This window comes from Pollicipes pollicipes, unplaced genomic scaffold (genome assembly GCF_011947565.3).
Source record: "Pollicipes pollicipes isolate AB1234 unplaced genomic scaffold, Ppol_2.1 Scaffold_1600;HRSCAF=1878_pilon_pilon_pilon, whole genome shotgun sequence".
In the NCBI taxonomy this organism is placed as follows: Eukaryota; Metazoa; Arthropoda; class Thecostraca; order Pollicipedomorpha; family Pollicipedidae; genus Pollicipes; species Pollicipes pollicipes.
The window spans coordinates 16,087,506-16,112,038 of NW_023595962.1; the positions used below are offsets into that span (position 1 = coordinate 16,087,506).

A 24,533-nucleotide genomic window follows, 5' to 3' on the forward strand; every position below is an offset into this window, starting at 1 on the left:
ACGGGTATCTGTGCTGCAGCTCTGCGTGGGGTACGGCGACCGTCACGGGTGGGGCAGAGGACCGGTGAGGGGGGCGCGCCTTCTAAGGACCGCTATCGGAGCTGACCTCTGCGTGGGGGAGGGGGGGGGGGGGTGAAGACAGAGGTTGGACGCCCGGGGATAGTGACGGGCGGAGGTCTGGTCGTTGCTCGGATCTGCCGGATGTTTTAGATCATAACTGTTGACTGTTACTGTTGACTGTCACATAACTGTTGGCTTTTGGAAGCGGAGCAAGCTAGAGATGAACAGGCAGGGACATGCAGGGTCTGACGCGAGTACACGTAGATGTTGGCGCCATGGCTGTGTGAGCTGACATGGCAGGAGAGCGTGAGCTGTTATGCAGTGGTATGGGAGCAAAGGATGTGTTATGCGACCCTGCAAAAAAAACTTTTGATATCAAATCGTGATCTGCTTCATTCTCGCACTATTCAGAACGACCAAGCACTATTTTCCAGAATTCGGACAATTCTTCAACTCCAAAGTACTTATTTGTCAAATAGCACAAACGCTGCCAACTATTTTTTGTTAGCTTGATGTGTGAACGAGCCGCTTAACGGCCCGTAGGTCGCATTCGTCACATCAAGCACGGCGAAATTAAGATTGCCACGAATTTCAGAGTAAGGGTTGCATTAAGTGACATCACAGTTATTCGGTAAGGAATGAGACACAACAATAAGGTACACACAGACTTCATAAACAAGAATAGAGAAAAGCATCACATAGTTCAAAAATACCTCGCATCAATTGAACTTGTTTTCACATGCTAAGAGACGAAGATTAAGGTGTGTCATCGAGGGAGGAAATCTCTTGGAATCAGCTGAGACAAAGTTTTTCCTTGGCACATGGATCAATGACAAACTTTCAGGTCTGCCGCACCGCACCAATGTTGATATTCGTGAGGCGGGAGCAGTTTTTCTTTGATAGGCCGAGAAAGCCGCATTTGATACTAGCACCACCTATTTTACGAACTGGGATCAACCTCCCACAAGCTTCAAGGCTGCCACATTCCACACTACTGGTGCTTGGTGGATTAAGTATGAAGTAAATATCATGAAGAGCACCAGCAAAACATTGCCAAACATTTTTTAAGCTGACTTTTTAGTGAAGAACACTAATTTTTGGTAAAACCCAAAGCTGTGCAGTTATGAGAATGCTCCTGCAGACCGGCTTAGGTCCAAGTTCGTTAATCCTAACGCCTCTTTGTGATGGTGATTTGCAATCTATGTGGTTTTTGCGTGCGAGATATGGGCTTATTAGTTTAGTTTTACCGGCACTAAAACATTGATTTCGAACAATTACTTGCATAAGCATGCGGAAGGCCACACGGCCATGCACAAAACATTTTGTGATGGGCCACCCGGCTCTACTATCCCACCACCAACTGCCGACTACGGGAAAGCATCGAGCTACATCAGGTGGCTGAGCGAGCCGAAGAGGAATATCACTAACACCATATTCAAGAGCGCGACGGCAGAAATCGGGGCACTGTGGCCAACGAAGCGACCCCTGTTCATGATCTAAAATATGTGACAAAATTGATCGAGAGGGATTGATATCATCTCAACAGAGCTATCAGCAAGAGACCAAAGAAAGAAAGAGAATGACACAGCAACGCCGCCACTGCGAAACTCAACGAGCTTCTTGATGTCGCGAAATGCTAATGCAAGACTCAGTGCAGCTTTCCACGCCCAGTTGCCTGCCCAGTGTATCAGGGGGAGGTTGCCATTAAGGACCAGTGCAGACACCGGAAGCTTGCCCTGAGGTCATATGAACGGAATACTATTGGGGCTAGAGAGGCTCGCGAGATGAGGAGGATGGCTAGGCAACTCTACGGGCGTCGTGGGTCGGCCGCGAGTGAGGCGGTGTCTGCTGCTGAACCTGAATCACCCTCCCCGCCGACTGCTGAACCGACGTCGTCTGCTCAGCCAGCGCTGGCTACTAGTGCTGACCCCGAGCCTGCCTTGGGACCAAGTGGTCTCAGCGCTGGCGAATTAGCCGAGCGCATGGATTATTACACGGTTCCGTACATGGTAGAAGGTGGCGACGACTCCGAGTGTTCGTTCCGGTTGAGACCACTGCCACTGTACATTATTACGTGAACGATCTAACACCGCTCTGGCAGTTGGCAGCTACGGTGGCCCAAAACGGGCCGCTGCTGCTATCATCAACGCCTTTGAACAAGACAGCAAAGACGGACTGGCTATTGAAATCAAATATTGTAGATCCTAAGAAGATCTGCTGCGCAAGAGACAGAGCGAGAAAGGAGACGGCTCGTTAAAATTTTGAAGCAAGCCACGAGTCAGGTTTGACCATCCTCTACTCCGACGGACGCGAAGGCGAGAGTTACATGAGCCACGCGGAGCCAGACGAATGCTGTCGAAAATCACGTGGTTGTCATCACTGAGCCAGGCAGCCGCTACGTGACTCATTTTACGTCCGAGTTCAGCCGCGCCCTGCACTTGTTCAACGAGCTATACTCCGTGAGCCCGCAGTGCGACGGTCACATCAATGTGCTCGGCTGCGATGGCACAGCCGTCAACACCGAAACGATAGGCGACGTGTTCCGGCTGTTTGAGATGGCCACTGAGTCACCTGTACACTGGCTCATCTGCCAGCTGCACGGCAACGAGCTGAGTCTCCACCATCTGCTGCCGAGCTTGGACGGCACGACCACGGGATCAAATTTTTTTCTGGACCCATCGGCAAGACTTGTGCCAGAGAGGTCTGGGAGAGGGACGTTGTGGCATTCAAGCCTATGTCTGGACGCATGCCAATTCTTCCGGTCGACCTGATTCAGCAGCTGAGCACCAACCAGCAGTTGCTGTACCTTCTGGCCTCCGGTGTTCAAAACGGCTCTGTCCGACACGTGGCAGCCCAGCGGCGAATCGGACCATCGAACCATGTCAGGTGAATATGAAAACGTATTATCTTCGAATTTATAGCAGAGTGTTTAAAGTGCATCAAGTATCAATGGATATTTCATATGCTCACTGTTGAGCATTTGCTGATTAGCATACCTTGTGCCGTAGTATGTCGCATCATTTGATGGTTGGTTCATGCTTACTAGCATATTTGTTGATATGTATTCCGTCACATTTAAGGGCTCTGGGTATCGGCATAATTACATACACTTAAGAGGCGCAATAACTTTTGTATAATCTAATGATAAGTTTGTAGCGGATTTTTCTAATATATTCGCTTTTGTTTTCAGATGGTTGACAGATGGCTCGTCTGCTCGTAGTTCACATCCCTACCGAGACCTCCAGCAGCGCTCTCAAGAACCTCGTCCAGTGCGTGGTCGGCCACTATGTGTCGGTACGGTTCGCCATCAGGCAAAACAGCGGCTGCGGCTTTGGCTTACGCAACTTGTTCCGGAGCATCGCGCCGCTCCGCGACCTGCCGCAGCACACATAGGCCTCGTGCAGCCAGTCCTCCTGCGTAACGGGTACTGGGTCCGTCCGGAACAGCTGCTGCTGGACATGGTGTGGGATGGGAACCGCATGGCCCGCAAACAGGCGGTTCCGATCGTCGCGCCGCACGTGAGCAGCAAACCGAGCGTTTCCTTCAGCCCAGGGTCTTCGCCATCTCAGCGGTAAACTTCGAGGTTGTGAGGTACACTAAACTGATTCCCTGGCACGGACCAGCCACGCAGCCTCCACTGCGAGACCTCACCGACCGCGAGCTGCGGAACAAAGTGCAGGCGCCGCTGGCCATCTTGCCCTATCTGGTTCACACTAGGAGTGCGACGCAGCGCCGCACTGCCGAGGACGTCTTCGGCTGGAGCTAGACCTTCGGCAAGATATGGAGCCCAGCTGCGAAGGTATTTCTGCCACCGTGCGATCTTTGCCAACACGCGTTTTGGGCCCAGTCTGTGAGCAGCTGCTGTTTGGGTCGGTGCATCGAATACGCAGGCTCGGCAACGAACAGGATGTGCATGGGGTCGCCCTACCTCCCCCTCCCTCTCTACGTCCGTGGTACAGGCTGTAGAACTTGCTGTATGTATTAAGTTGCACACCAGACAATATATTCTGAGTCATATTCTATGCATAGTTTTGTTTGCATCACGTGAGTTGCCTTAGAGGAGGGAAAGTCTAAAGCAATGCTAACCAGCATACTTGTACGAGTTCGTACTCAACAGCACATAAATTTTCCACCAAGTGACAATCGGTCGGACAAGGTCTGGTCCGCATATTAGACCTTAGACCGGGACATTCTCGTGCGACAGCATAACGAGAGCTCGGTAGCATCGCTTCTATACGCAAAGGTATTTTGTGTCGCTTGCCGCTCACAGCTTGGTGTTACCTGCGGCGGCGGGCGCCGCCCAGCATAGGGTGACTACAACGCCGGGCGTCGATTTACGGCCATGCTTCGATCGACTCGCGTGTCACGAATTTAAGTTTTTGGGAAGAACTTTTGTCATGCAGTGTGTTTTTGGACTCCTGCGCCAAATACTTTCTTTGTCTTACTTGGTTTTGTTACTGATGACACACCCCAACGAACATACCATATAGCTTGCTATTTGGAGGAGAGAAGCTGAGCATTAAATATACTATTCTCAGCCTACTACTCCCTTGATGAACGCAGCCACGTCTTAGATGTTCCTGGAACTCATTTCTACTTTGATGTCACCATGCATGGTCAAAATACTAAAATAGCCCCACCTGCTCAAGATTTACTGGGTTTCGTGCCCCAACTATCCCAATGATACTTCAGCTCATTGCTCTCAAGACTTCTAACCGGGACTGTGGGACCGGAAGAGGTCTGACACGAGGACGACAGAACTGGTCAGTCGATAAAAATACAGGGGTAGGCCGATCTCCAAGCCGCAGCAGACTTCGACGAGATGTAGGTGGTGTTATGCAGCATTGCAGTGCTGCCCCAAATACCAGGCGTTCTGTCTGCCCCAACCATCTGGCCAGCGCTCCTGCGGTGGTTTGCAGACTGGGTGGAAGGTAGATCGGTGGGCTTGCAGGCTGAGCGATAGGTAGATCGGTGGGTTTGCAGGCTGAGCGGTAGGTAGATCGGCCGGTTTCCAGACTGGGAGGAAGATAGATCGGTGAGCTTGTAGGCTGAGCGGTAGGTAGATCGGTGGACTTACATGCTACAGGATATGGGGTTCCATTCATATCGGACCAAGAATACCATGCCCACAACAGCACCCGGGATATCTCAAGATCGGAGCGTTTGTTGTGAATCATGTCCAATTGGACGGCACCAAACACCGCGATTAACTGGTGTGACTTATTCGTGCAACCTTGTCCTAAAATTATGAATACTAGACTGGGAACGAATGAGTTATCCGCGGCAGCACATACATGTAAGCCACGATTTTAAAATGTCGGTCGTTAAACGTGCATCCATTGGTAACACAGAATGGTGCCCAGATTCAGAATCTTCTGACTGTGGAGCATTGAAATAGACACGTACCCGGACTTACAATACATCGTGGTTGTAAACTGCTGGCCTGTGCCCGACAAACTTCACACATTAACACGCGCTCAGGTGGGAGCCAAATTGACCCCCCGAAGGTTTTCCTGAATGGTTTCCGAACGGCGCGACATAAACGCGCAACATTTTGCATAAATGTAGAAAATCCAATAGCAGATCGTTTGGTTCCAAAAATTTAGATGTACCATGCAAGGTCGCTGACATAGGGCAGGTCAAAGTCAGTTCATGGATTCAGCAAAGTGAATTCCCCAGGAATCGGCCAGTCTGTTGCAACAACGGAGTGTTAAACGAAGCCATACATCCCTGTGACACTTTCTTAGGCAACACAACAATTGAAGGAAAAAATTCCATTGACCTAGGGTCAAGTATGAAGGTCATACCATGGTCAGCATAAATCTGCTTTGTTACTCTGAGGCTTGCTGTATGAGGGTAGTTTTTGGTGTTCACTTCATATTTATCGATTATAGGAATCACATTATACATTTTGCATGGGCTTTTTCAAGGTCAGAATAGGTCAATGACCTAAAATGACCCGAGTCAATATTTTGTGTTTAGGAACATACTGCATAACATAAACATTGTTACTTATTCAAATGCAAAACTCAAAGCAGTCTTGTAAGATTTTGGTTATCATGACATTCGAAAACGTCAAAAACGGTCACTGACCTTAAATGAGCATTTAACGTTTTGCTTAAAACAGGTACCTAGGTTCTGGGGACACTTTGGAGAGCAGCCTATAGTTAACCTTGTTCGATCTTATTTCACCCGAAGGTCATAACCTTAGAACCTGAAATCTCCGCCTAAGTGAGTTCACGTGCGGATCAACAGATCCTGTGAATTTGTTGTCTCTAGTTCACTTAGTTCCTGAGATCTCCGGCCACCCGGGCATGTGCTGAGTTGCTGGGGCGATTCCAGCTATCGTCCCGCTGTAGCGGAGTAACAGCCAGGTCGCTCAGCGGAGCAGTTTGAAACATCCAGAGCATTCGAGTCTTTGCCTTAGATACCTGACGTATCAAATGAGCGTTATAACCATTCGAGCTCTGTTTACGATCTTACTTTATGATCAGCTGAGGTCATTTCACGGTGACAGCACACATTCTGTCGCACATGCTGTGTTGCCACGTGATGTTATAGCGTCGCTGAGCGATCCCATCAAACCAGGCGTGGTCAGGTCGATGTTAGTGCAAACAGGGCTCAGGGGCCAGCTGTATGCCACGTCATCCCGAAAGGTATTTTCGGCTACTCGCGAGTTGAGTTCTAACATGGTATCGTACCGTACTTATTTTATCAGAAAAGCATGGAAGGATCCACGACGCGTCGGAAAGTGCACCACTGATTGGGACCTGTGGTAGTTAAGGTACAGTCGATGCAACGAAGCGCTTGCAATGGAATGCTAGCGGCAAAATCGGCGTCTCTTGTTAACTGTTCACAATTTATTGTGGTGTTTTTAGTTGTGCCGCGCGTTGAAACGGAGTTATGTGTGTGGGTGGTCATTTGGTCTCTACCACGACTTTCGATGTACTTTTTTGGGAAACTGTGGCTATATCAGTTGAATCCTATTTGCATTTGGTGAACCTCGTTTAAAACATATGCGGGGACGGCTGGCTCCACGGCAGATATTTTGTATCTATCGGGCCAAATCTGAATTGCTAGGCGTGAAACGAAAGTCTCCACTAACATTTCAGCCAGACACGAGTCTCAAAAACAACATGGGTGGTGCGTTATAAGCTGTGATCATTTTTGCATCAACTAAGCAAAACACTCATGTCTCTGCACTACGTTTTTTTCCATTTTCAGAACAGCTATGGTGAAATCCTGGTATATCTGCAGATGTATTTAATAAGATGCTGCGTTAGTGTGCCCAACAATAAAAAAGTCAATATTTCCTATATGTATGTGACTGAAACTGCCTCTATGGTCCGAGGCATGTGCTCCGAGTTAAATCTAGTCAGTTTGTTAAGGGACCATTCCAACAAGTGGCTTAATGTTTGATCCCAATCATATCACATGGCACGGTAAAATACAACGCTACACGAAATTTCATGAGACGACGAACAAGGCTGGGACCACGTGGACATAAAAACGTACCGAACGGCACAGTTTTACCCAGCATGATCGAATTTCCTGATGAACTTTTATATTGCCAAAGAGCTGGTGATGGTCCGTTTGGGGTTTTCAGACATTTTCAGACACTTTCAGACACTTCAGACACTGGCGGAACAAACACTTGGCCGCCCACAAACGACTTGGTAGGTTTTTGGTGTTACAAAATAGGAATCATTGTCCACCGTTCCCTTCTTTTAGATTCGTCCATTTGGAATTCTTGAACGATACCACCGGCCATATGGCTGCCAGTAGACTAACAGCTATCTGCACACATCCACACATACAAATAACGTGCAAATCATACTTAAAGCCACGCTGGGCAATCAGTAGCGCGGAAACCTCATCAGGATATGTGGTAACAATCAGAACAGCCTCAAACCATGCAAAAACACCTCCAAGACACCTTATTATAGCTCCTAAGCTAAAATTCCTCATACTTGCCTCCGCTACCCCACGCAACACTCATCATGGCCTGCCTACTGCGCCAACCCTAGAACACAACTCCGATATTTCCGTTACCGTCTCAGCTCAAGACGGACGAGGTCTCTTTCCTGGTCCTATCTTTCGCAAAGAAACCCTGGAACACTTGCGCACGCTGAAGCGGACCTTCGTTTAAACAATGGGCCTCCGCCAACGCAGGAAGAAGGGCGCGAACGACCCACCGTCGACTACACGCCCGATGTTGTAGGGCCCGCTTAGAAAAAACACGACTCCTGAGCGCCGCGCCACGCGCGCGGGGTCACGGTCACTATCACGGTCACGGTCACGGTCACGGGGTCACGCAGCCACGTCCGGTTTGGCTGTTTCGCTCGCCCGCTTCCTGCTAGGCTCGCCGCCTTCGGTGCTCTGGATTATCGTCGCCGTTGACAATAAGCGATACGACGGAAGCAGTACCCGCGCCGTGACGCCAATTCTGCAGGATTGGGTGGACATCAAGCGCGCGCGAGTCTAGCGATCTCGCAGGAAAAACGTGAGTGGGTGCGAAGACAGGCAATGACGTGCGCTGGGTGTTCCCGCGCCATAAAGCGATATATGACGGCGACAAACGCTATCTCGACCGCTTCTATCCATACGCCAGCGGACGAACGCCTTCCGAAAATGTGCAGCGCGTCGGCGGTGGTAAATTCATAAACCGATAGCGGCGCATACACGCTATAAAACCGAGGCGTCGACTGTAGTGTGCAGTCGCACGGCTCCGACGGTGGCTGAAGAGGCTCCGAGCGCACACATCATGAAACTGTAAGTGGATCTGTGTTCTTTTTAGACTCACCCAGGCCAGGACATTCGGGGTGCCTTGGGATTGAAATGCCTTTGCTGAGACAGAAATGGACAACTTGGAGCTCTTGTGGGTGCAATGAAGGCCGCCAGATTTGGTTCCTCATGATGCTGGCAAGATGTAAAATCTGCCACCCGATCGCTCCGAGGAGGCACTTCACGACGTTAGACTTGACACGCGCTCGGGCAAGGGTTGGAGGGGGGGGGGGGGGGCAACTTGACCCTCCCAAAAATTTCCAAAATGATTTCCGACCAGCGGGGCGTAGCCACGCCAAACTTTGTATGGCTGTAGGCGATTGAATAGTAGATCCTTCGGTATATAAAAAGCAGATGTACCTTATAAGGTCACTAACCCATGGAAGGTCAAAGTTAGGCAGCAAAAAATCGTTGAGGATGTAAGCTCCCGCTGGCCTCAGCATGAGACGGCGTCTCGGCGTCTGGGCGGAGCTGCACGACATGATACGCTGCCGTTTGGTAAAGATGCAGAAGATCCCTGGACCTAGCAATGCCGTCATGGCTCAGTAAGCGTCATCACCTTATTTCGCTTGGCGACGCGCTCGCGTAGAAAGATGCCAACTCGGAATATTTCTGGCATGTTCCTCGCTTGTTCTGGTCTTTTCCGGTCTCTTACGAAATAGGTCGAGCACGTTTGTGCGTTCAAAGGTAACCGCTTATTTGTTCGGCATTTTTTGCTTGCGCGTGTGCGTTTTACAGGTATCGAACGTCTCAAACCTGAAAGTAAATGACCATGCCATAGAACACCACCTCTCCACATTGCACTGTTGTCATCCCCAACCCCGCTTACTTACTACTGTTATTCCCAACCCCGCTTCAGTGTGCAGTCATTTCCTGACGCACTATTGCAAAATTTGGTTCATGCTAGCTCACCGCGGGTGGTATTTGATACGATGTATGGCGCTTCACCTGCTCAGTCATCTGACCTGAGGTCAATTCCAGTCCCAGCGTGGTGACACCAAACCGGACCCATTCGTCTTACTTTAGGTCAGGTCTGGTACCAGCGGGGTGACATTTGACCTGACCCAGTCATCTGACCTCACATCACACCTGGTCAGAGTGTTGCGGCCCCTGACCAGACCCCAGCCGAGGCTGACTTCTGCGCGTCCTTCCCTGACCTGACCTGAGACTGACATCTACCTGTCCGACAGGCTGGTCGCGGTTCTCGCTCTGGCGGCGGCAGCCTCCGCCGGCAAGCTGTACTCAACGAACGACCCGCACTGCCCCCCGGTAGGTCCAACATTTATCCTGCGCCGCCCGCAGTAAGCCTGACCCACGACCCGCGCTGCCCCGTAGTAAGCCTGATTCGCGACCCGCGCTGCCCTCCGGTAGGTCCAGTCTTTATCCTGCGCTACCCCGCAGTAAGCCTGACCCACGACCCGCGCTGCCCCGTAGTAAGCCTGACCTACGACCTATGCTGTCCCGCAGTAAGCCTGACCCACGACCCACGCTGCCGCCCCGAAAATCCAACTTTTTCCCGCGCTACCCCTAGTAAGTCTGACCACGGCCCAAACTGCCCCCGGCAAGTCTAGCCTTTGACCTGCGCTGCCCCCAGTAAGTCTGACCCACGTCCCGCTGTTCCCCTAGTAAGTCTGACCCACGGAATGCTGCCCAGAGTCCAGGCGTGCTCCTTCATTTTGGGAGCCAGCAGCATGCACCAACGACATCTTCTAACTTTGACGCGCTCCTGAGAAGTGACGATGGTGATAGTTATTCGGGAGTTTATGGTTCCGTGGGAGTGCTACTCAAAGTGGGTAGGCTGCACCTGTAGCAGAGTTTTTTTATTGATTTTGTAACGGACTTTTTCGATTCGATTGATCGGCATAATTAGGTCCATCTAGTATCAATGCTGAACATACGTGGGCGAAAAGTGGGGCACCGACTGCTGTCCTAGTCTCATGAGTCACTAGTGATAGCCAGCATGCGCTTCGGATAGTAACACACTTATCATTATTAGGTCGACACAACAGGGACCTAGTCATTTTTTCTCATGTGTGTGCACTATCCACGGGTCCCACGTAATAATGCATAGTCCATTAAGCTCAAAGGCTTGCGTTGAAAAGTCGGGACGTAACACCTCAGCCCATCCTCTTGACTCATCACGCGCAGAGCCTCTCTACACAAGGCTCTGTCGTACCAATGTTCGTGGGAGAGCGGGCAGCGCTCCGTCGGGTTTCGAAGGCCGATAACGCCGCTGAGCCTGGGTTCTGCTGCGCTTCAGAGGGACGCCGCGTTCCCAGTCTACTTCCGCGACTCCGACGACTGTGCCGTCTTCTACCAGTGCAGCAACGGCGCCGCATACAAGTTCGACTGCCCGCAGGTACGTCCCCCGGGGACTGGCAAGCCCTCGTGGTGAATCCGAGGACATAGTACGCTTCTTTGACGGCAGATGGCAATGTAGTCGATTATCTACAGTAAACGAAGTATTGCACCAAACTTGCGACTGGGTTACTGGCTCCGTCAGTGAGAGCTGACCGGAGCCAGAAACTGTGTCCATGAATGCTATTCGAAAGCGATGTCTGTATATTTGAGTCAAGCAATGCAAAATATGTACCTATGCGGCTTCCTACACGCAGCATGCACAGCATCGAGAGCCAGTGCGTATGTTAATTACACAAATTAGACACGGACCCATCTAACTTCGGACGCTATTAGCGCCACAAAGGGCGAATTGTTATGTTTGAATGGGCAAGATATTCTGGATCTGAGATTTGTACTTCAATTTATGGTTTGACCAATGTGGGTCCAACCATTTGAGACGTGCGCACAATATATATATATATATATATATATATATATATATATATATATATATATATATATATATATATATATATATATATATATATATATATTCAAGTTATTTCTCTCTCTCTCACTCTCTCTCTCTCTCTCTCTCTCTCTCTCTCTCTCTCTCTCTCTCTCTCTCTCTCTCTCTCTCTCTCTCTCTCTCTCTCTCTCTCTCTCTCTCTCTCTCTCTCTCTCTCGCTCTCTTCCTAGAGGGTCGATGTTAGCATCATTGCATCCCACCCGCCTAATGCATGAAAGAAAGACATTCCGATGATTGCTGAATCATTGGAATATCATTGCCCATCGATGTATAATATGAATAATCATTGCCCACTGATCGCCAAAGACAAGTTCCAGTCTATCACATTTTGACATCATCTGCATGCTAATAACCACGTCTGTTATCAACGTGGTCATGCTACACCGAAGCAAGCGTCCTATTGGCATTCAAAGAACGCAGCTTGTGACGGACTCTCACTTCCACATCCCATCAGTCCACGCAGCATGCTGACATATAGGCTGACATACTTACATACAGCGTGCCTCTCAGGCAGCCTCAGTGCCTCAGCTGCAGCACAGCTGCACCTCTTGCTGTCCCGCCTCACGGCCGTCTCGTCCGCAGGGCACGCTCTTCGACACGACCCTCAGTGCCTCAGCTGCAGCACAGCTGCACCTCTTGCTGTCCCGCTTCACTGCCGTCTCGTCCGCAGGGCACGCTCTTCGACACGAACCTCAGTGCCTCAGCTGCAGCACAGCTGCACCTCTTGCTGTCCCGCCTCACGGCCGTCTCGTCCGCAGGGCACGCTCTTCGACACGAACCTCAGTGCCTCAGCTGCGGCACCGCTGTTCCTCTTGCTGTCCGCCTCACGGCCGTCTCGTCCGCAGGGCACGCTCTTCGACACGAACCTCAGTGCCTCAGCTGCAGCACCGCTGCTCCTCTTGCTGTCCCGCCTCACTGCCGTCTCGTCCGCAGGGCACGCTCTTCGACACGAACCTCAACGTCTGCAACTGGCCTGCCGCCGTCGACTGCGACGATGGCTCTGGAGACGGCTCGGGCGATGAGGACGGTGAGGACCGGCTCTGGTTGAGATGAGGACTGGGGCGGGGGAGGGACGGGATTACCTGGGGAGAGCCGGGAGCCTCCGGAAGTGGGGCCGAAGGGGGCACGGTGCCGTGGCTGATGATGAGGACTGGGGCGGGGGAGAGCGACCAGGGCCTCCGGAAGTGGGGCCGAAGAGCAGGTGGTGCCGGGGCTGGTGGTGATGAGGACAGTTTCCCGTCACTCGGAGGACTCAGCCTCGTTTTGCATGGCCCTTTTGAGCATTCATTTCGCGATGAGACACAGTTCTTTGCGGGATGACACAGTATGTCTCAAGATCGGGGCGCTGAGGACTTCCAACTTCATAGGGTATTATGAACTGGTGGTAACATAGCGTAGCGAAACACCAGCGTGTCCGCAGTACGGTCACAGAGCGCGTCCCGAGGGGAGCGTAGATTTTAATGAAATTAACCGTTTTACGACAAGCAAATACGCAGGTGTTCCTACAGACGCCGTAAGTGCAGGGAAATATTTTTTGTTATAGTTAAACTATGCTGTGTTTTGTTAAATGTCTTAATGGCGTCTCTTCTGTGAAACAGTTCTCATCATTTTTTTTTTCCAGATGACAACGTCGACCCTGTGGAGCCCGTGGATCCCGAACCCGAGCCCAAGCCCGAGCCCAAGCCCGAGCCCGAGCCCGAGCCCAAGCCCGAGACCACGACCAAGCCCAAGCCCAAGACTACGCCCAAGCCGAAGCCGCAGCCGCCGAAGCCAAAGCCCGAGCCGGTGAATCCCGACGTAAGTACAGCACAGCTGCAGCACACGTCAAATGCAATGCTTGCTCGCCACCTGACTTTGCTATACAGTCTCAGGGATGTCCAGACATCATGCTAAAAACTGTTATTGGTGGTTAATCCATGACCACGTTTGGCTCTGGTTTATTACCTCCAACAATTCCACTACTGAGCAGCCAGTTTTTGGAAAGAGCCCACCTGGTCTGAGAACGCACTTTCTATTCAAACTTGTAAGCTTTTCGAGCGACAGCAAATGCACATCATCACAGAGACGCGTCGCCCCCTGTGATGGGTTTCCGTCATCAGCCCCGTGTGATGTTGTCCCGTCACCACTCCGTGCGATGGAGTTCCGTCACCAGCCCGGTGTGACGCAATCCGCCCAGTCCGCTTGGTGACACCCTCGCCTGTGTGATGACAGTTATGCCCGCGTGACCGCATTCACCATTCCTCGCGTAACGACCCCCTCCCCCTCCCCGTGACAGGACGACCTGGACAGCCAGTGCGCCAACGTGCCTCACGACGTCCTGGTGCAGATCCCCCACCCCACCGACTGCTCCAAGTTCTACAAGTGCGCCCAGGGCAAGGCCTGGATCCAGGTGAGAGGCAGCGAGGGCTCTGGCAGGCCGGGGACGGGGAGGCAATCGTGTCCGCCGAGAGCAGGGAGGGTTTCTTCGTTGGTGCTGGACAAGATGGACAGATGTCAGTGAGTTTGCTACTGTCAGCATCAGTTGTCGCCGATGAAATGTGGCGCGGTGTGTCACAAGTAGAATGTGGCATGTTGTGTCACAGGTGGAATGTGCCACAGTGTGTCACAGGTGGAATGTGCCACGGTGTATCACAGGTGGAATGTGCCACAGTGTGTCACAGGTGGAATGTGCCAGTGTGTCACAGGTGGAATGTGCCACAGTGTGTCACAGGTGGAATGCGCCACGGTGTGTCACAGGTGGAATGTGTCGCGGTGCGTCATAGCTGTAATGTGCCACAGTGTGTCACAGGTGGAATGTGCCACGGTGTATCACAGGTGGAATGTGCCACAGTGTGTCACAGGTGGAATGTGCCACAGTGTGTCACAGGTGGAATGCGCCACGGTGTGTCACAGGTGGAATGTGTCACAGTGTGTCACAGGTGGAATGTGCCACGGTGTGTCACAGGTGGAATGTGTCGCGGTGCGTCATAGCTGTAATGTGGCACGGTGTGTCACAGGCGGAGTGTGATACGGTGTGCCATAGGTGGAACCTTCGTGGGGTGGCCACAGTATACTTTAAGGACACACGGACAGCCCCAGGTGTAACACCCGAGGGACGATGCCAGCGAAGTCTGCATCCACCGCAATGCAGACGTACTTCACGTAAAATTGCCGAAACCAGAAGAAGTCGAAACCGTATCCCCGTACTATAACCTCCCCCTTCTCCCCAGTCCGAACAGCTTACGCGTTGCGAATCGTTGACCGCCTCCTCCACGCCGCCCTGGATTGCGTGCCGGGCGCGCGGTGCGTGCGATGGTATCGCGGCAGCGGCGCCGGTCCGCTCAGTAGATGCCCTCGTGATGTCTCGCTCCAGCTGTCCACCGATGTCGTGCGGTTCAGTGGGCGGCGGACGATGGGTAGCGGCCGACACCGGCCCGCCGGACCGCTGTTGACTGGAAGCCTGTTTTCGAGCGCCGCTGTCACGGGAGCCGCTCTCTCGCGGGGTCATAGGGCCGCTGAACTGCCATCGCAGCGGGATGACGTCATTGCTGCTGGATGACGTCGTCATGTCACGTCATTATTCTCCGAAGCTGTGGCCGGGCTCACTGCTGTATTGCTACTGGGACATCGCTTCCCATTAAGAGCATGGGATTCTTGATATACAGAATTTCTCTGAGCAAGAAGAAAATGAAAATGATCAGTTACTAGCTTAAATGGTAAAAATATGTTCATTTGGCTTCATTGGTTATCTTTACAATTGGCTTAACGGTAGTTTTTAAATAATCTTGCGATGGTAGTAGCTAAAAACGTCAATGGTAGCAATGTCACCACTGATTCCATTGGCAAACGAAAATGGGGCTGCGTATAAAGACCCGAAAACATTTTATTTAATGTCACCGAGGCAAACCGGAGCTTTGTCTTGCATATCACATTACTTTGTGATGATTTTATCTTTAAAGAGTGTGAGAAAAGGGCAGCAACACTACACCCATGCTCCGCTCGGCTCTTAGGGTTCAGCCGATGCCGATTCATCATGGTATAGCAAGTTGACAACAAACTGATTGCTATTCTATACAACAATCTTGCCATGTAGCACCTCGACAATATGTTGGCTTATCGGCATTGTGTTGAATATATCCCCAATGTTCTACCTCCGCTTTATCGCCTCATCACCATATCCTTCCCCGTCTGTTCGTGTTGCAACTGCCGGGGTTTCACCACGGTCGCAGTTGATCTTTGATCTTTCTCCACTTCCTATGTCTTATTCTGAATATATCTCCATGCAGAGAAGTTTATACTGGCGCTGGTCCGCTTGCGAAGGCGCACCAGGATAACGTGTGTCCGCGTGTCCTGCCCGTAACGAATACGCATCGTTAGCTGACGTGCCTGCTGTCCTGCCGGGGCCGAGCGTTCCATCAGCTGACGTGCCCGCTGTCCTGCCGGGGCCGAGCGTCCCATCGGCTGACATGCCCGCTGTCCTGCCGGGGCCGAGCGTTCCATCAGCTGACGTGCCCGCTGTCCTGCCGGGGCCGAGCGTCCCATCAGCTGACGTGCCCGCTGTTCTGCCGGGGCCGAGCGTTCCATCAGCTGACGTGTCCGCTGTCCTGCCGGGGCCGAGCGTTCCATCAGCTGACGTGCCCGCTGTCCTGCCGGGGCCGAGCGTCCCCATCGGCTGACGTGCCCGCTGTCCTGCCGGGGCCGAGCGTCCCCATCAGCTGACGTGTCCGCTGTCCTGCCGGGGGGCCGAGGTTCCATCAGTTGACGTGCCCGCTGTCCTGCCGGGGCCGAGCGTTCCATCAGAGCTGACGTGTCCGCTGTCCTGCCGGGGCCGAGCGTTCCATCGCTGACGTGCCCGCTGTCCTGCGGGGCCGAGCGTCCCCATCGGCTGACATCTCTCTGTCCGGCCCGCAGTCGCCCGGGGAACCTGCTCTACAACAAGGCCGACGGGGTAGGGGTGTGCGACTACCCGGAGCGCGGCGGGCTGCGATGAGCTGCTCGAGTCCACAAGGCCTAAACCCGCTCCGAGCCACCAGACCGCGGTCATGCAAGCAGGCCGCCAGTCATGGGACACGAGCCCAGGTCGCTTCGGATGACCTCGAGCCCACTGTAGCTAGCCTGAGGCCACTGCGATAGAACTCGTGTCAGTATAGCTGGCCTCGTGTAGCCGTGGTTTACTTCAGTTCACTGCGGCTTGACACCGGGGTCGCTCTGCTTGACATCAGGCTTCTGCAGTTGACCGCAGGCTTGCTGGAGTCGTCATGTTGGTTACGTCAACCCGCAATATAGCGAACCGAATGGAATTGATGTTCTACAACTTGCCTAAGAAACTGCGGACGTGTTAGCCTGGTCATCAGGACCGAAGAAAATTGACTGAAATGAATGAACACATTGAACTTGCAACGATACCATTGCTGCTTAGAGGTCATGAGAAATCATCACTGCCACGCATGGATATTGATCATGCAACCAGCCAGCATCGTACACTGCCGCACTCAACATTCAAAAATATTCAGACAGCAAACGGAACGAATAACATGTCATGGTGCTACAAAATTAAAGCGTAACGACGACGGCATAAAACTGCGAAAACGGAATGACATTACCGTTAGAATGAGAATGGCTTCTGCACGTGACTGACTTCTGCTTTGATGCAGGCAACGAGCGCCGAAATCAATTGCTGTCGCCTTTGCTGTGGACTGCTATGTTACCATGTACTACATGTACTATATACCTATGCACTTACAGTCCACGGACTAATGTGCACATGCACTCCACCATCTCCAGGCACTATTTATCGTAGCTGGAGCATGGTTTGTCACTCACGTCTCCATAAAAGATTATTTTGTGTCTGTTTAACCGTTGTAAAATTGTGTCCTTGACTCTCAATCAATACAATTTCGGGCATTGCTGATTTCAGACGTTTATATGAGCAGCGATATTTTGAAAGCTGATTCTGGAACGATGGAATTATTTCCGTGAACACTTTTTCAGAAAGTGTTTGCGGATTGCTGATGCTTTTGCGACCTGACTAGAAATCCCAGTTTGAGAGAACTACAGTTTTTTTTAATCATTCACTCTTCATGTTCTAGCTCATGACTAGCTTGCTGCCGCCCACGCGGTGCAGGAAACGACGCCATTACGGTAACATCATTGCTGGTTACACACTCCGAATAGTAGAATGTATCTCATAACCCTAGGCGGAATCATATCAGTTCAGCCACACGGGCCTCGGGTTTGATTCCTGTCAATCTTCCCTTGGATGCTGATATGACCGCCGTAGTCGCGGGACTGCTCCACAAAACGCGGCGTGCAAGTGTGACCGCGCAATCTTTGTTAATGGATGAGTGCCCAATGCAAGAGAACAGTAGCTGAGCTCTAGGACGACGAAACCCGGTGCGAATTACATAGCGAACGATTATCTATTCCCCAGTATTTAGGAAGAAAATCGACGTCCGTTTAGAACGACCCTCACTGTTGCGCGGTTGAAGGGCGACAAAAGTCCCTTTTATCGAAGATGTGAGCTCTGACCGAACCAAGCACAGTACTTGACATGTGTGCCCTACTCCACGCACTATCCCTGACGTTATGTTGTTTGCATTTAAAAATCTTTAATGCTATCTGCTACAAATAACAACATCGCACAAAATTGGTGCGGCTTAACCCACCGAATAGACTAAAACAGGTTATTCAAACATATGATGCCCCTGCTCGCTGGACGTTGTAATAAGCTCCACACGAAGTCTGCCACACCTCTGTGGCTTATTTTATCAGCCTTTCCTCCTCTGCCTATTGACTCTTTCAACCGCACGGCATCACGTTGTCGAGCTATCGACGACCCGATTTCAAGCAAATGCTATCCGAGCGTCGTATAAAGCTGACGTTGTCTAAGGTTCATGGATAGTCGGATTTTACGTGTCTGTCACCCAGCCTGTTGATAAGCTTCTCTTGCCAGCGGTGTGACCTCCGACACGACGGAGGCTGGCTCTTTTATCGGCGCCGCAAAGCCGTTCCAAGGACTGTGTAGCAAAAACAGCATTATTTGCGGGATGAATTGGTTCAATTCCCGTGCTCCTCACGTATGCTTAACGTTCATCGGCCCGATTCTCTGAACTTCCTAATGTTCCAGACTCGGCTTACTTCTGCGCCCAAAAATAATGTATTTAACACGATTCATGTACATCAGTGTATAACATGTGACACACTCCACTATATTTATATCATGTTGTATATTAGGCAAAATTACAGAGGTCTTTCGGTATTACAGCCTTGCATTAAACTCACAAGCATTTTGTTAATGCGCGCTCGGGCGGGAGTCAAATTAACCCCCGAAGGGTTTTCCTAAATGGTTTCCAAACGGCGCGGCGTAGCCACGCCAAGTATTGATCAGCTGTAGACAATTGAATGACAGGTCGTCTGGCGCCAATAATTAGATGTACTTTGTAAGCTCACTGACCTATGGTAGGTCAAAGTCAGGCCATGGTTTCAGCGAAGGCAATTCTAGAGGATCCTTCAATCAGATTCAGCAACGGAGGGTTAGACGAAGCCATACGTCTCTGAGATGCTTTCTTAGGTAACACAACCATTGAATAAACAAATTACATTGATCTAGGGTCAGGCATGATGGTCAGACCAATGTCAAAGTCAACCTGTTTTATTACTCTATGGCTTGCTGTATGGGGTAGTTCATGGTGCTCGGTTCAAATTTTTTGATAACAGGATCCACATTACACACATTCCATGAACTTTTAAAGGTCAGGATATATCACTGACCTTAAATGATCCAAGTCAACATTTTGCCTTTAGGAATATGCAGCTTAGCGTAATCTTTGTCGCTTATTCAAATGCAAAACTCCAAGCATTCTTGCATCATTTTGGTCACCATCACCTTCAAAAGGTTAAGCAAGGTCACTGACCATAGATGAGCACGTGACCTTTTGCTTAGAACGGTTATCTACGTTCAAGGGGCCAGTTGGAGACCAGCCTGGATTTTGACGTTGTTTGACCTCATTTGACCTGAAGGCCATGATCTTGTTGCCTTGAACTTTGACCTAAGTGAGTTCACGTACAGGTCAATATATCCTGTAAACTCGGTGTCGCTAGCTCTCTTAAATCTTGAGATTTCAGCGGGGTCAAATTGACCCCCGCCCCAGCGGATGGAATCAACAGGCCATCCGGGCGCGTGTTAACTCTAGGTCATTTAGACACAGTCTTGCGCGAGGGAGGGATGGCAGAGTGTGTCTCATTTCACCGCAGCTCAGATGTAATGCAAACAATCGCCGGATGTTCTGACCTCTTGAGCGCGCCTGCCCGCTGCCTGCAGCAGTCGCCACGCTCGTGCCCGCTGCCTGCAGCAGTCGCCCCGCTCCTGCCCGCTACCTGCAGCAGTCGCCACGCTCGTGCCCGCTGCCTGCAGCAGTCGCCACGCTCGTGCCCGCTGCCTGCAGCAGTCGCCCCGCTCCTGCCCGCTACCTGCAGCAGTCGCCACGCTCGTGCCCGCTGCCTGCAGCAGTCGCCACGCTCGTGCCCGCTGCCTGCAGCAGTCGCCACGCTCGTGCAGTAATGAGACCTGGCGGCGGACCGGTGTCTGCGGGCGGCGCGTGAGCTGCACGCGTGTGGAAGTCGCATCGAGTTCGCGCAGGTCCGATTTGGTTCTAGCTGTCTAGCCGTGTGGACCACTGCCTGATATTCGACGAGCGGGAGAGTGGAGAAAAACATTCATGCATTCATACGAAAGGACGGCCACTGCGTGCGTTTATGAGATATTTGAGACGAGAGCTCAGTGACGTGAGGTTGGCACCGATTTGAATAAGAATGCCCGCATCGTATTCGCCTGTACCTGACAGCGGTGCCAAGTGAAATCAATGCGGTGTATTTTGGTTTGCCTTTAACGGCCTTCCAAGCTGAGGCCTTTTCAGTTGCGGTAGTTCAAGGAGCATGAATGCGTCTTGCACGCATTGCCTGCGTTACGCCATGCCATGCTTAGTCCACCACAGCGCTGTTATGCTGAGCAGTGTATAGTTCCGCCAAGCACTTCGCATCCCCGCCTGTCCCCGCCTCACCAGGACGCACCAGATGGAGGGTGTACAGGCACGGCTCCTTTCTGTTTGAAGTGACTGCCGGCGGCCGGGGGGAGGGGGGGGGGGGGGAGCCAGGTATCGGGACAGGGTCGCCACGGTAAAGCCGGCTCAGGAGAAAGAGCGGATTAGCTCGCTTTCGGACCTTCCCCGTGGCTTTCTCCTACCCCACCGAAGGTAATCGCAGTCTGCACTGAAGGGCAAGGGAAGGATGGGTCGGGGCTCTAACCGGTGACGGGTTGATCACCGACGGCGGACTGATCACCGGCGGCGGACTGATCACCGGCGGCGGACTGATCACCGACGGCGGACTGATCACCGGCGGCGGACTGATCACCGACGGCGGACTGATCACCGGCGACGTACTGATCACCGGCGGCGGACTGATCACCGACGGCGGACTGATCACCGGCGGCGGACTGATATGGTCGCCGTTGACAGGAGTTAGAAATATCAGTCAAGGAGATGTAGCGTGGGAGTCAACATTTTCTTGCTGCCCTGTGATGCTGAATATATTTCTTGCGACACCACATATTTGTTGTTTTGGGCTCGGTCTCTCTCAGTGACTGAGTGACTTGTTTTGCAGAAAGTCTATCTTAATGTGAATGTAGTTCGGTAGTTGTGTCCGATGAAGTTCTCGGATAGCCTTGCTATCCCTATCCCGAACACTTCATGCACACAGCTAGGTATTTCTTGGGCATCGTCGTCTAATGTTAACCAAAACCAGATTTTTCCGAATATCTTATGAAGCCCAATGCCACGTCATTGGACAACGCAATCAAATACAGAAAGGATACATTTGTTTTAGTCTCCAACATGTTGCCATAAAGAACACACAGCTTCAGTTTTGGATGTGTTCGTCAGAAAACGACCAAACCTGCGTGTCTTCGTCCCACTCGCCATCTTGCCCCGACTCTCCCGTGTCAGCCTGGCGGGCACACGCACGACAGAGCGTCCTCATTACCGGCGCCCGCTCGGCCGCGCGCGGGCAGGGGTGTCCGTGGCGGGAGGGGACAGCCGGCCGGCCCCAGTTGGGCCCCGCCTGAGCTCGTGTCAAGGTCAGCGGGCAGGCTGGCGGCGGGGCGAGGTACAGGAGAGACAAAGTGAGAGAAGGGAAGGAGAGAGGACAGTTGAAGGGCCAGAGACCGAGAGACTCTGGTGTCGCGATTCGTGTCAACCTCGAGTGCTCTGAATGTGTCTGCTGGGCCGACAGAGGTAAACAAGTACCAGATACGGAGTACTCAATCGCATCGAGCAGCGGGTGAGTAGTTGGCCTCTGTGTTGGATGCGAAGGCAGTGTTGCGTGCTCTCCGTGGGTGAGAATTTTGCTGTTGTTTATAAGGGGTACGTCGACTGCAGTGGTCATTTAGCACCCACCCGTGGATGAAAGCAGGGAACATCAACACAATATGTACCGATGCATGGCGTACGTGATGTGCTATATTGTTCATGCCCAAACGTTAAAAAACATGGAAATTGATGTCTTTTACAACCACTGGCCTTCCTTTCTTGACATTCCTTGACATCATTGACGCTGCTGTTCATGATAAATAGTGATTTTGAATTAAGGCTGCATTTGGATGGAACGAAGGGTTCGTCGCAAGACGTTCAAAAGCACTGTTGTGTGCTCACAAGGTCATCAGCTTACTTTTGCGGTGCTCTAGGCTGCACACGGCGTTTCAGCTCGTGTTAGAAAACAAATTTCTAGGAGAGCAAATTTATTTGTTGAAAAATAGCCTACAGACCATCGGCTGGCTTTTTTCCACCATAAACGGCCAAACATCACAATGCGAACACATGTTGGCTGAGGCACGTTTCTTTAAATTATCGCAGCTAGTTCCAAGTCGGTGTTATACAGACACCGTGCCAATCATGCCGGTGTGTTACAGACAATGCGCCAACCATGCCGGTGTGTTACAGACGACATACCAAGTATGCCGGTGTGTTACAGACGGCGTATCAACCATGCCGGTGTGTTACAGACACCGTGCCAATCATGCCGGTGTGTTACAGACAATGTGCCAACCATGCCGGTGTGTTACAGACAACATACCAACCATGCCGCTGTGTTACAGACAGCATACCAAACATACCGGTGTGTTACAGACGACATGTCTGGCGCCGACGTCCCGGCTTCTGACACGGAGGACGCGTACGAGCGGCGGCGCGAGATGGTGGTGCTGCTGGAGCGGCTGACGGCCCAGGCTAAGCTCAGTCTGGTCCGCGAGGGTAACCGCATCAGAGCGCCGGCCATGGAGGCCTCAGCAGAGGGTACGTACCGTGCTGCCGGCTATGGAGGCTTCGGCAGAGGGTGCGCACCGCGCTGCGGGCTATGGAGGCTTCAGCAGAGCGTGCGTAACGCGCTGCCAGCTGTGAGGCCTCAGCAGAGGGTACGTAACGTGCTGCCGACCATGGAGGCCTCGGCGGGGGGGGGGGGGTGGGGGAGCGTGCTGTGCTGCCAACCATAGTAACCTCGGCAGAGGGTGCGTACCGTGCTGCAGACCATGGGGGCCTCGGCAGAGGGGGGCGTACCGCGCTGCTGGCTGTGGTGGCCTCAGCAGTGGTTACGTACTGTGCTGCAGACCATGGGGGCCGCGGTAGATGGTGCCGGAATGAGTGTCCCAGCTGGCTGGTGTCTGTTGTCATTGGGGTCTTACGACGCATTCAGCGGCTTAGAGTATGTGGCGTTGTTGCCTCTTACCCTCGCAGGAAAAGTGGACATTGCGAGAGTCGAACCCCGTACCCCTGATTTCCAGGCACGCAGCCTAACCATTGTCTTGCCGGAGCCTGTCGCCTGGTTGATGGGGATGCGCTTATATTGTCCTTGGAGTACATATATATATATATATATATATATATATATATATATATATATATATATATATATCACACTGTCTGCCAGTGGTGCAGTGATTTTCCCACTCCTATTTGGATCCATATCTAGATACGCACTTCATGTGCTTACGTCTTCATTATATCCAGCTAATGTCTACAAGGGTCACTGCCGACGTTTAACTGCCGAGTCCGCCGCCCCCAGGTGTGCTGATCTCGGAGATGTTGGGCATCTTCCTCTTCCTGTTCCTGTTGCTGGGCATGGTGGTGTTTTTCCACAAGGAGACGGACTGCGCGGCCCAGTTCCGGCGCAGGGTCGGCGGCGCCGCCAGCGCGCTCAAGCACGCGCTGAGGCGGCGCCTGTGTCGCTTCCACCGCCAGTGGAGCTGCCAGCAGGACGGTGAGAGACGGTGCGGGATGTGGCCCGAGGGTCGAGCTGCGGTCGAGGCCGAGCGAGACGGCCGGGGTGTACCCCGGGGTCGGGCTGCGGTCGAGGTGGAGTGAGACGGCGCTGGGTGTACCCCGGGGTCGGGCTGCGGTCGAGGCCGACCGAGACGGCCGGGGTGTACCCCGGGGTCGGGCTGCGGTCGAGGTGGAGTGAGACGGCGCTGGGTGTACCCCGTGGGCAGGGCTGCGGTCGAGGTGGAGTGAGACGGCGCTGGGTGTACCCCGGGGTCGGGCTGCAGTCGCGGTGGAGTAAGACGTAGTGGGGTGTACCCCGGGGGTCGGGCTGCGGTCGAGGTGGAGTGAGACGGCCGGGGTGTACCCCGGGGTCGGGCTGCGGTCGAGGTGGAGTGAGACGGCGCTGGGTGTACCCCGTGGGTCGGGCTGCGGTCGAGGCCGAGCGAGACGGCGCTGGGGACTTGGCGGGTAAGTTATGGGCGTCCGTCACCAGTGGATGATGCTGAAAGCAGTTGGTGTGGCGAGGCTACCGG

The 24,533-nt window shown here is 52.5% G+C and overlaps 1 protein-coding gene across 1 annotated transcript in view; it reads left to right on the forward strand.

Moving 5' to 3' along the window:
- The first annotated feature begins 8,778 nt into the window (after positions 1 to 8,778).
- LOC119089594 (peritrophin-1) overlaps positions 8,779 to 24,533 on the forward strand; it is an 81,948-nt gene continuing 66,193 nt past the window's right edge. The window contains exons 1-6 of the mRNA XM_037212358.1: positions 8,779 to 8,832; positions 10,035 to 10,113; positions 11,105 to 11,203; positions 12,647 to 12,740; positions 13,335 to 13,510; positions 13,989 to 14,102. Of these exons, the coding sequence (XP_037068253.1) occupies positions 8,825 to 8,832; positions 10,035 to 10,113; positions 11,105 to 11,203; positions 12,647 to 12,740; positions 13,335 to 13,510; positions 13,989 to 14,102 (570 nt within the window). The 5' untranslated portion in view covers positions 8,779 to 8,824. The remainder of the gene's footprint in view (positions 8,833 to 10,034; positions 10,114 to 11,104; positions 11,204 to 12,646; positions 12,741 to 13,334; positions 13,511 to 13,988; positions 14,103 to 24,533) is intronic.